General features: G+C 38.0%; 1 protein-coding gene across 6 annotated transcripts in view; it reads right to left on the reverse strand.

The window, feature by feature from the left end:
• Positions 1-2,518: 2,518 nt before the first annotated feature.
• tcf12 (transcription factor 12) overlaps positions 2,519-13,167 on the reverse strand; it is a 361,463-nt gene continuing 350,814 nt past the window's right edge. For 2 of the 6 annotated variants that reach the window (XM_072278449.1, XM_072278450.1), the window contains 5 exons: positions 11,014-11,128; positions 10,722-10,884; positions 10,380-10,609; positions 7,671-7,821; positions 2,519-5,004 (listed from right to left, as the gene is read on the reverse strand). In XM_072278449.1, coding sequence (XP_072134550.1) covers positions 7,679-7,821; positions 10,380-10,609; positions 10,722-10,884; positions 11,014-11,128 — 651 coding nt within the window. In that variant the 3' untranslated portion in view covers positions 2,519-5,004; positions 7,671-7,678. The other 4 variants (XM_072278446.1, XM_072278444.1, XM_072278448.1 and 1 more) reach the window with 3 other exon arrangements.

The raw sequence follows: 13,167 nt of genomic DNA on the forward strand, positions 1-13,167 counted from the left end.
TTCCATGCTACATTGACAACTGCATTAGTGCTGCTTTCTGCACCCATGCTGAGCTTGCCAATTTCTTCAACTTTGCTTCCAACTTCCATACTGCCCTTAAATTTACTTGGTCCATTTCTGACACCTCTCTCCCTTTTCTGAATCTATTTCCATCTCAGTAGACAGACTAACTGCTGATATCTTTTAACAAACCTACTGAGTCTCACAGTTACCTTGACTATACCTCTTCCTAACCTGTCACTCGTAAAAAATGCTATTCCCTTCTGTCAGTTCCTCCAACTCTGCCATATTTGTTCTCAGGAGAGGGTTTCCATTCTAGAACATCTGAAATATCCTCCTTTTCCAAAGAACAGGATTTCCCTTCCACCACCAATGATACTGCCCTCACCTTCTTCTTTTCCATTTCCTTCACTCCTGTCCCCACCCCATCTTCCCACTGCCTTAACAGGGATAGGGTTCCTTTTGTCCTTACTTACCACCCCACGAACCTCCATATCCAGCACATCATTCTCTGTAACTTCCACCATCTCCAGAGAGATCCTATAACAAAATGCACCTTTCCCTCCCCCACCCTACTCTCCGTTTTCCATTGAGATTATGCAAACCCTTGTCCATCTGTCCCTCCCCACTGATCTCACCCCTGGTACTTATCTCTACAAATAGAACACCTGCCCCTAAACCTCCTTCCTCACCACCAGAGCCCCAGTCTTTTCAGGTGAGGCAGTATTTCACCTGTGAGTCCGTCAGTGTCATCTACCGTATCCAAGGCTCCTGGTGCAGCTTCCTCTACATCGGTAAGACCCAACATAGATTGGATGATCACTTCATTGTGTACCTTCACAGCAAAGGGCAGGATTTCCTGATGGTCACCCATTTCAATTCAACTTCCTGTTCTCAATCCGACACATCTCGCCGTGGTTCTCTACTGCCACGAGACCATATTTAGGATGAAGAAGTAACACCTCACATTCTTGTCTGGGTAGCCTTCAGTCTGATAGCACCAACATCAATTTCTGTAACTTCCAGTAACTTCTCCCCCCTTCTCTTTTTCAATTCCTCATTTAGGTTCCCCTCTCACCCATTCTTCTACTCGCCTGCCAATCTCCTCTCTCTGGTGCCCCTCCTCATTCCAAGGTCCTCTGTCCTCTCCTATTAGATTCCTCCTCCTCCTTCATTCCTTTACCTCTTCCACCATCACTTCCCAGCTTCTTACTTATTCCACCTCACCTTGTCTCACCTACCATATGCTTATATTCCTCCCCCCCCCCCGCCATTTTCTTATTCTGCCTTCTGCCCCTTTCCTTTTCTAGTCCTGGTGAAGGATCTCAGCCCCAAGTGGTTACTGCTTATTCCCCTCCATAGATGATTTGTATGATAATATAGTAAACTGGCAAGTTTGCGATCAGACCAGGATTGTTAGTGGAAGGCAGTAAAAGCTTACAGCAGGATCTGAACCAGTTGGAAAAATGGGCTGAAAATGGCAAATGGAATTTAACGTAGCCACGTGTGAGGTTTTACATTTTGGGAGAACGAACCAGGGAAGGACATATTCAGTGATCAGCAGGGCATTGAGGAGAAAGGTAGAACAGAAGGGTTTGGGAATACAGATCAATAATTCCTTGAAATTGGCATCCAACCAGGTCAATAGGGTTGAAAAAGCACTTTTGGCACATTGACCTTCATAAATCAAAGATTTCTTACTTTTCAGGTTCTGATTAAATTTTTTTTTGTTTCTTCACCAGTTCTGCATAATCTGTTCAGCATCCCTGGGGCTGTCTTTTCCATTTCAGATTTCCAGTATTTGCATTTTCCTGTTTTTCAATTCCATTTCCCTTCCTCTTTATTTGCTGTAGTTACATATTATCTGTGTTTCTTGAATGAGAACACCCTGAATACTAACATTTAATAATCTTATACCACTTAAATGGCAGTTTTTTTTATTCCATATATTTTCCCACCTTGAACCCCTACTGTAATCTTTTCTCTCACAACCTGCTAAAAATCCTTTACAGACCTTTTGTATTCTCTTGACAACTTAATCTCCCACTTACTTTCATGCCTTCTACACATAGCATAACTAACTGTAATGATCTTCCCAGTAAATTGACTGAGACTAGCATTCTTATTTAAAACTGGATATTAAAGAGAAAGTGAGATCTGGAAAAATTCAAGAGGTTAGTCAGCATCTGTAAAGGTTAGTCAGTAAAAGAAAACAAATAACACTTCAGGTAAGATTGTTTTATCTCTCAGTTAGAATTGTGAAGAGCTTCACTTTCTGTGCTTCCTAACATGCTGAGTTCTATTTTCATTTCAGAGTAACATCTGCAGATTTCCAGTGTTAAATCATCTCTTAAATGTATTTTCTACTTTTACTTTCTTTCGTTTGGAACAATTATTACATTCAGCTTTTGTGGTTGGGTTGTTAATTTCTCAAAAATACATTCAAGTGGCCAAAAATTGATCTACTTAACCAAAAAAATTTTTCTCCAAATTTTAATATATAAATAGCAAAAAAGGTTCCTCACTTAAAGACCCAAATGAAAAGAACAAATCCACAGTTTTGTCCATAAAACAAGAACAATGCTTTTATAAAAATACCAGTAGCAAAGCAAAGTGATCATACCAGTCAGCCTACAACTGGTAATGTCAACTAGGTAAATTCATTCACTTAAAAAAAATGTTTATTCTAACAGATTAGATCACAAAGAAATATTAAAACTCATTTGTCTTGTTAAAAAAGATGGCACATTTATTGCTACATAAATGTTATATATACATATTGTGGTTTCTATTTTTGCTGACAGAAATCTTTTACTTCTTGCTGTTGTGTAGAAAGGTTCATCAACAATACCTTAAATTTGACACGGGTACAAATCTGCATCAACCAACAATGGAAACTGGAGAACAAGATGTGAAGCAACTTATCTCAGACATTTAGCTTGTACAATACTCCATAGGTACTACACAGTTTAGCTAGAACCTACTATGTTCTTAGGATGCTATTTTATTTTCTGATATTAACGGACAGGTTATGGTAAATAACCCTACACTTCTGCTACCTAATATAGTAAAATAAAGTAAGAAACTTTTTTTTACTGAAAACTTTTGATTTCAAAAATCTAGAAAGAGTAATATTTAGAATTCAAGAAATTTTCTTACAAGATTATTGTATAAAAGACTAGCTACAGTGAAAAATAAGCCAAATGTTTCTTTTTTTTTCCTTTATGAAGCAAAGCTTCTGGGCATAATGCATCTATTATAGCCAACGGGAAAGAAAGCTTAGAACCAGGCTTGGAAGAAAAGGCCAGAACGTGGCACATGATCACTTTAGCATGTTTTAAGCAACTGTTAGCTCATAAACAACGAACTGAACAAGGCCACAAATACAGAAAAGTAGGTGTTAATTGATTTTGAATTAGTCAACATGAATCAATTCAAATAGCAAAATCATACAAAATTTGCCAGAAGAAAATCATTCTCGGCAAATCCTTTGAAAGCAAGTGTTTGGCATTCCTATTAGCCCACCGTGGCAACTTATACAAATTTTGCCCTTTGGTTGCCTTAGTGTCTGGAACCAAGGAATGCATTTGTTCATTCTGTTGAACCATTTGCCAACATTCAGATAACAGTGAGTAACCTTGTCAGATAGTTTCTCTTCTATATTCCTTTTGAATGGAAGACAGTTTACATGGAAGCTAAGAAATTTGAATCCACACAAAAAAATGGAGACCAACCAAGAGGAAACACAAATAAATTTTAAGTGGTTTAAAACAACTCAAATGAGTTTGTCATGATGGTTTCAAAGGTCAGGGCAGTTGCATTTCTGGCTGCATCAGTCTCTGGATCTCTGTCCACTGACTAGCCATGCAGATAAGGAGATATCAAAAACAAAGTATGGTCTCAGAAAGCTGGTGACCGTTGCTCTTTTTCCCTCCAGATTTTTCATTAAGCTGACAGTACTACTTTGTTCATTGTCAATACTACTGGCCCTGCTGAACCAAGTATTTTATCAGCTCTCATTGCTGTTAGAGCCTGAAACCTTTGTTTTGCATCGGTGTTTAATTACAACAAACACTTTCACATATACTAACTGTAGTATTAAATGCTTGAAAAACAAAGCAATTCTAAAATTAGAACTTTTCTAATTTACACTTCACGTTACAAGCTTTACTATGAAGCCTAGAAGCTTAAAAGTTTGTATAATTACAAATTAAACGGATAAGAATGGGTATTTATTTGAAAGTATGAAGGAAGCTAACCTTAAGCTTAAGCGATGCTATGATCAGACCTGCCCTTTTTTTTTAATAAAAACACATTCTGCTATTATAGCAAACTGATCATGACACAGGCATTGAACATAATTTAGGAAAAAAATTGTGACCATAACTGTTCAAATAACCAGAGAACAAAAAAAAACACACTAACAAGGAATTTTCTGATACATGTTATATGCTATTTGTGTGGCCAAGGAATGGAGAAGACAATGAAGACTTCCCTCTTTTTTTTAAGACACTAATAGGTTCTGGGAATGCTGGGGGTTAGAGGTCATTCCTGCTTTGTTCTCTGTATGTGAACAGCTTTAACAGATACTAGCATCAGCCCAGCTGAAAATGAAAAAAAAAAATCAGATTTTAACATTTCCCTTTCAAAGTAGACCTTATAGTTCAGTAGCAATAAATAATTTTTGTTTTAAATGTATTTCATCAACCAACAAGTTTAGGCACAAGGCAACTTCCATAAAAATTGGGATAATTGCAATAGTCTCTGATTGTGTGGAAACAATACTGCTTGCAACAGATTGATATGTAGATTCAGATTCAGGTCAAATAACTTTTCAGTGGGCTGAACGTGATGCCATTTTGATCAAGAGATTCTTTCTGGGTCTCTGCTTCAAGTGCATTAAGATTTCCAACTGTGGCTTTATGAAAGAAAGTTGGTTGGCTGGGTCCTTGCATGGAAAGATAACTAATTTGTTATTTTACAAAACTGATCCAGACTTTTGACCTGCAAGGAAAAAAAATAGAAGGATTTAGACCCATGAAAAATGACATTGCTTATGACATAAACACTGAGTTAAGCCACTGAAGTATGCTCAATTTACATCACACACTTTAAAGAGGTATCTTAGAATTGTTGAAAGTAAGCAATGCACAAAACTTTGTAACTATCCTTCATATTAAAACTGTTCAAAGATGTTCAATGCTTTTTCCAGTTGATATAGCTAAAATTTTGACTGGAGTTGCACATATATTTTCATTCACTAGTTCCTTCAGAATTTGTTCATTAAAAGTAAACACATATAGCTTAGTTAAATGCATATACATTTCCACACAAAAACATTACAAAGTTCATAAACTAAAGTGCCAATGTTCTACATTCTACTGTAAATTCAATATTCTTCAGTTATTTCCATTTAATTTACCCCAATTTTCTGCAAGAATACTTTTATAGCCACGATATTTTCCCATCATAACACAGGGAATTGCACTCCCCCAACTCCATCTTTCTCTAACTGATTCAAACAACTGTAGCACTGCCACAGATTGTTCACCAAACAGCTCAATGCAAATCATTTACACTTCAACAATGGCCGTATGTTGATAACTAAACTTCATTGGGTTTCACATGGCACGTGGCTTCATAATTTCCACATGTTCAGAGAACACCAAAGGTGTTACATACAGTGCCTTAAAAAAGGTATTCAGGGCCCCCAACTATTTTTACATTTTACTGACAAGAGAAAATCTGCAGATGTTGGAAATCTAAGCAACATCCACAAAACTCAGCAGGCCAGGCAGAATCTATGGGAAAAAGTACAGTTGACACTTTGGGCTGAAACCCTTCAGCAGGACTGGAAAAAAAAGCTGAGGGGTAGATTTAAAAGGTGGGGGGGGGAGGGGAGAGAGAAACACCAGGTGATAGATGAAACCTGGAGGGAGAGGGATGAAGTAAAGAGCTGGGAAGTTGATTGGTTGGGAGACAGAAGCCATGGAGTGGCTTCAAATGAAAAAAATTGATGTCCTTGAGTAGCCCAGAGTCCTCAAATTAACCTGATCAAACATCTCTGGCAAGACCTCAAGATTGCTGTCCACTGCTGCTCCCCAGCTAACCTGGCGCAGCTTGTGCAATTTTGCAAGCAGAAATGGGCAAATCTTGCTCCACCATGTTGTGCAAAGCAGACTTATAGAGACTTATCCAAAAAGATTACTGGCTTAATAGGTGGTTCAATTACGCAGTGAGCGAAGGGGGGGGGGGAATACTTCTGAACTGCTGCTATTTCAGTTTTTGAATTTTTAGTTTTTCATGCTTTACAATTTTCCCTGTTTTTTTTGGGGCTCTTTAGGCACCGATTAGTCTTGTGAGATCATGGATTTGCGCCTTGGAAGGTTTCCAGGGCGTAGGCCTGGGCAAGGTTGTATGGAAGACTAGCAGTTGCCCATGCTGCAAGGCTCTCCTCTCCATGCCACCGATGTTGTCCAAGGGAAGGCACTAGGGCCGATACAGCTTGGCACCGGTGTCGTCGCAGAGCAATGTGTGGTTAAGTGCCTTGCTCAAGGACACAACAGGCTGCCTCAGCTGAGGCTCAAACTAGCAACCTTCAGATCACTAGACCGACACTTTAACCACCTGGCCATGGGCCAAAAAAGGAGCATGTTATTCATAAATAAAAATTCTCAGTTGTATTGATCAAAATCCCTGGTTGCAATACTCCTTTATGTAAACAAAGGGTTGAGGGCTGAATACTTTTACAAAGCACTGTATGTAAGTTGTTTTCAGGTAAACTGAATCTCATTTTTAAAAATTACAAAAGCTTGTAAGACTAGGGTCTAAAAGAGATCTGAATATTTCTGGAGATATACTTATCGAATCTTTCAGAGGATTGCAGATACATTAACAAATAACCACTGTTACAGTTATAGGAGGTTGAAATTTAATTATTTAGTGAATGGATACTCTCAGAGCTAAGTAATGGTCACATTTGCTAAGTTCAGCATTGTAACTGCACAACTTGCTAAGCGAGCATTTACATATTTCTGTACCTCACTACTACTATAAGAATTAATGAATGCAAAGGCTACAATGATGAAAGTTGCAGTCCTTGGCTACTCCTAAATTTGTTCAGCGTACCGCATGCTATAATTTACCATAAAATTAAAAGCTCTGCCACTGTACCTTTAGTAATGCAACAAATGTTTTCATTAATGTCTGCAAACATTTTAAGCCATAAACACTGGATTGCACTGTAGTTATAATATTTTATACCATATTCCAAATGTCTTATTCACTTGACATAAGCTTCAGAACACAATGAGAGCTTCAGTAGTTTCAATACTTTTCCTTATTATGCAATTAACCAGTTGCGTAACTTTGTTATTAATAAAAAGTTATTACAAAATAGCATAAAAATTGTTTCAGTGGTTATATGAGCAACACACACAAAATGCTTGAGGAGCTCAGCAGACCAGGCAGCATCTATGGAAAATAAAAAGTACAGTTGATGTTTTGGGCTGAAACGTTGATTGTGCTTTTTTCCCCCATAGATGCTGTCTGGTCTGCTGAGTTCCTCCAGCATTTTGTGTGTGTTGCTTGGATTTCCAGCGTCTGCAGATTTTCTCTTGTTTGCGTTCAGTGGTCATACGTTAGCTTGAAAGATTTGTTGGGAGGGATACCTGGCAGTTTACATATGACCCATAGGGTTGGTAGTGTCGCTGAGTCCAGAGTGAACTGCAGGATGTGCTGCTGGTGCCTCTGCCGATGCGGCAGATGCTTTCTCCTCTTCTCTCCTTTTAAGGCAGGCTGCTTTTGGGTTCAAGTTTCTCTCTGGAGGTATAAAAGAATAAACACATTCTGACTAAATAAATATCAAATAATAAATGCAAGTAATTCCGTTGTTTTACAACAATGATGAATAAAAATCGAAGTGCACAGCGTGCAACAAATACTGAACATCTGATGCACTGTATCTGTCAAATGACTCATTTTGCTGGCAAATATTCTTAAATCTGGGTAAAAAGCCAGTAGGTTCTGACCAAAGAAAATGTGGGCCTCCTTTCCCAGATCCCCTAGTTAGTTTCTGTAAAATGAATTGGAAATGTGGAACAGAGTAAGTCACTGAGCCTCTCAAGCCACCTCCAGCATTCAGAGATACCTTGGCTGATCTTTCACCACGTGCTCACCTTTTATTAGATACTGAAAAACAGTACATTACATACACTTCTTTGAAGTTTAGTCACTGTGGTAATGTAAGAAATGTAACAGTAATAGATTATGATCATATAATCTACTTTAGTGGCATTTTATTTTGCCTAGAAAAAATATTTTTAAGGTATGACCTTGTTTGAAATAAAATCCAAGAGAGTAATTTTTTACATCCATCTGTGAGGGCAAGTGGGATTTTGTTTGGATGTCTCAGCCGGAAGGCAGCTTCTTTAATAAGTGTATCAACCCCTTGTCCCTGCATGAATTATCTGCACAGGATTCGTCAAATCACTGATTGTGACTTGAACTGTCAAGTCCTCTATCTAAAAAGGTTAAGGAGTGTGAAATTTAAAGAAAAGGTTAATAATATTAAGGATCCAGGATAAAAAGATGCTGCAAAAGGAAATTAACAGTGGTGGGGACAAATAGGTCAGGAATAAACCTCATGGCCCCAGAGAAGCTGAAGCAGAATTTAGTTCAGAACACTGATAGTACATCATTCTTGGGCACTGACTGAGTTTGACAAATTTGATATCTCAAATGGATGTTAGAACAAGAAAAATATATTTGCATTTCTAACAGAAGTATCAATAATGGATATAAATACTTATTTATTGGAGAAGATATTACTGCATGAACAACATGTAGAGAATTGGTGGATGCTGGAGTTGTGGAATAATTGGGAGAAGATGCATTAATTTAAATATCAATGCAATTATAAACATAAGGAATTCTGATCAGTATTGTTGCTATTCCTCCAGATTCTAGATGAGCCCAATGTATGGGCAAGTTCCTTACCCAGAAAACAGTCTGTGTCACTATTTCCTGTAATACAAAGCTATATCATTACATTAAAGAAACACGAGCTGAAAAACACTAGATTTTACATTTATTTATAAATGTAAAACTTGTAAGAGCGGATTTTATCTTGGGCAGTTACTTGTGAATTCTGTAAGGGTGACTTTTTGTTACCCAATCAGCAATAATGTTTGTGGGGGCGGGGGGGGGGGGTGCAAGAAGGGTGCCACTATCATTCAGGATATAGATTGGCAGGAATCATGTATCCCCTATCTGCTTCCTCAAATGCATCTTCTAAATATTAGGAAGGCTGACAATCTGCCCTAACCTGTTTCAAACATGCAAACATCCAAAGGTTAAGTTCAAGTTTGATTATCATTCAACCATACACAAAGATAGCAAATGAAACAGCATTCCTCCAGATTTAAGGTGCAAAATACATTACCAACAGCACATAGCACATATATGGTTATGATTTTGGAAAAAACAATACAGACTCAAATAAAAAATAATATAGGCCAAGTCCCTGAGTGGCATGACTGTAGATTTATGACAGGTTGTCCTGGTCTAGCTTGTTCTTCCACCAAACGCACTCTGGAGGGCAGCACTGAGTGAACACAGGAAAGCAACACCAATGGGAGGGGCCAACCTCCAACCCAGTATGGATTCCAGCATGCCCCACAGAGGCTCTCCCACACCACCTCAGTGTCTCCCTCTGGTTGGCTGCCACAGGCAACCCATGGTGTGGGCCTAGTCCTCGCCTCAACTGAGATCAACGCAGCTCCCCCGTCGTCAGTCTCGCCAATGTACCAAGTGAACCAGGCTTGCAGTATACTACATTACCGATGTCCAACAAGGTCTTGCATTCCCAATAAAAATGTCCAAGACAATCACTAGCTCCATTTGTTGGATTGCGCATCGTCTCAGAACAATGGTACATAAGAAGTTCAGGCAACACCACAACAACGGTATCCAATAAGTCCAGCTCCATCACTATTGAGCAACTTGCTGATGGGATAGTCCTGCAGTACTTGACGTTCTTAGTTTCCAGCAGTGATTTGCTATCGTACAAAAGATGTACATGACGAACAAATTAACAAGTTTGATTGGACCCGGAATGGCCACTGTCTCCAAGCGCGCCGCCATCTACCTATAAATAAATAGGTAGAAGGTCACTGCTGGAAGGTAATTGGGTGTGGAAATCTGTACAAGGGAATTCAAACTCCACTTATTTTGGGAATAATTTAGTTGTCCATGACTGCAGACAGAGGAGCTGTTGGGCAACTCTGAACATTCAACTTTAAACAACGAGCTCTCAGATTTTGCTGATAGTTAGTGTCCATTATTAGTGAAAGTTAGTAGTCAAACTAAGGCCTACTGACCTCGAACTTGCTGCTCCAAGTTAAGGATGACGGTAACTGCCTGATGAAGAATAAGTAGTTTGGTTTGGGGTTTTTCACTTTTCAAGTGAAGTTGACACATTCGTCCAAGCTCTTTAAATGCTTCATTGATGTCTCTCACACGAAGGCGTTCTCTGGCATTGTTTGCCATTCTCCTATCACGCTCTCTTTCTGCTTTTTGCTCAGGATTAAGGTCCTCATCTTCATGATGACTGTAAGCAAACAATGAAGTTGTAGTAAATGCCAATTATACAAGACATTCAAATGAAACCAGAATCAACACCCACTGCTGTTATAAGGTAATTAAGCATATTATAGACTCACCTTGACCTCCCTCTAGATTGCATCTTGAGATCTTTTTTACATCCTTCATCATCTGACCTCTTGTCCTCAGATGAGAAGGAATCATTTGTGTTCTCATCTTTATCTTCTGTTTTGACTTCTGCAGGACCCAAGACAGTAGACTGACTTTGTAAACTTGATAGTCCTGCAGAAAAATGCATATACCCTGAGGTAAAAATACTTTCTAATAATAAATTACAAGTTATTTGGGGTGTTATGTAGTTCATAGGTAGTAAAACAACAGCATTTTGAATTATGTTTCCATAAAAAGTACCTCTGTAGTTATCCTGTGCCTGGTTATTTATTTCTGCACTTGAAGGGGGGACTGTATTGGGGAGGATCGGATGGTTGCTATGAAGACTGACAGATTCATCCCGATGAGAACCGACCTACAAAAGATGACAGGTTTTTCTACTTTTGCTTGATTAAACTATCATCCAGTTAAAGCTTAAAAATATCAACAAGAGGATCAACACTCTGCTGCTTTGATACAAAATAGTTTAATAAATGTATATAGATATCTACAATTGCTGAACTATTTTATTTTAGCCAATTTCATATAATTATTTGGGAACACTGAAGGACAGTTGAGATTGTGCATAAGTATATTTCTGTGGCTTCTCTAGTTCATATTAAACATGCCTGTAATCACATAAAAAGACAATATGAACATGTTATACAAATGTTTTCTTCAACTTAATTTTCTTTATTTTTTTTCTCCACGCTAAACTCCAACCTCCACACTATTCCCTTCAGTCTAGCCTACAGACTCGAAACATGTTCAATATGTGCAATAGAGACGGGAAAGTCTGAACAGTGTGAAAAAGACTCTACTCTGGCCAAAACAAATAAAATTGAACATTCAAGTACAAATATCGTCTAAAAGTGGCATTTCATATTGGGTTCAAAATTAGAAGCTCTGTGCACTTAGACTACAGGTGTCATGGCCTACTAATCATGGCTTAAATGAATGTGCTTAATCTTTTCACACTGCAATAGTTGTCCTGCATAAAGCAACACATGAATACTTTCCTGAAATGCATTACAACAGGAATCATATTTCACACAAAAGAGAGTATACACTCTCCTTTAAGAAGATGAAGATAATTCAACTGTTTTCAACTCAAGGCTAATAACTTTACACTCATGAAAGAGATGATGGATGCAAGGAGGATAAAAACTGGGTGTGATATCTCTCAGAATGGCAGACAAGGTTCACGGAGCTGAATAGATGAGATTAGCTCAATTTGTCCCATGTACATTGAAACATCAAAATGTACAGTGAAATCAAATCAAATCAAATCAAATCAGTGAGGATTGTACCGGGCAGCCTGTAAGTGTTGCCATGCTTCTGGCGACAACGCAGCATACTTACAACTCAATAACCCTAAATGTATGCTTTTGAAACGTGTGAGGAAACTGTTGCACCTGGAGGAAGCCTACACAGTCATGGGGAGATGGTATAAACTTCTTACAGGCAGCTGCAGGAACTGTACCCCATTGGACAATTGCTGGTGCTGTAAAGTGAAGTGCGAACTGCTATGTTACTATGCCACCTGCACTGTTTTAAATCTAATCCTATTCTTATATAGGATGTACCTATACACCATAAAGAATGCAGGGGATTTATGCCAGAACCAATGCCAATTGGGTAGCTACCATCAGGGCAGTAGAAGAAAGTGAAACAAATCATTGTTTATATAATTATATCAAGGATGCATTGGGACCAACTTTTTTAAACCAACATTTATATGCTTAATTAACATTTCACAGACAACAAAAGCAAAAGCTAGTAAAAGTCATCCTTGAGGGAGAAAAAAAATGAATAACCAATCATTCAGTAGTTGATGTGCTGGAGTGAAGTGTAAGCTAAAGTGTTTCACACTCTTAACAACAGTCTGCAAGACCAAGAGCTATAATCAGACTGATAATGTTCCACATTAAAAAATTTAGATGATTTCTTTAAGCAGGTTTAATAAAGTATGAATTGCACAACAAACCATGTTGCATTCCTTGTGGGAAATTATTTAAGACCAACCATGCAGGAAATTATTTAAGATCAACCAGATGAAGATTGTGCGCTCAAGAGTACAGTTGTAAAATAGGCTTCTGATGAATTAATTATACACAAATGCAATGGAACCAGGTATGTATAGAAAATTGAACAAAGTATTTGGGGAAAACCAAATAAAACTGAGAAGAGTTCCATTCCAGAAAAGTTAAAACTTTTGTCTAATAACGCTCTAGAATCCAGGGATCCAGAAGGGATTCTTGCACATCACTGATAGAATCATAAAATCTCTTGATCTAATTTTAAAACATCAGACAAATTGCTTGCAGAGTGCAGGAATAATATTTTTTATAATGTTGATTCTATCCAAATAGCAAAAAGAAAATAAATAGCATTCACAACTATTTAGGAGTTGTT

The sequence above is a fragment of the Mobula birostris genome, chromosome 14, assembly GCF_030028105.1.
Source record: "Mobula birostris isolate sMobBir1 chromosome 14, sMobBir1.hap1, whole genome shotgun sequence".
Classification (NCBI taxonomy): domain Eukaryota; kingdom Metazoa; phylum Chordata; class Chondrichthyes; order Myliobatiformes; family Myliobatidae; genus Mobula; species Mobula birostris.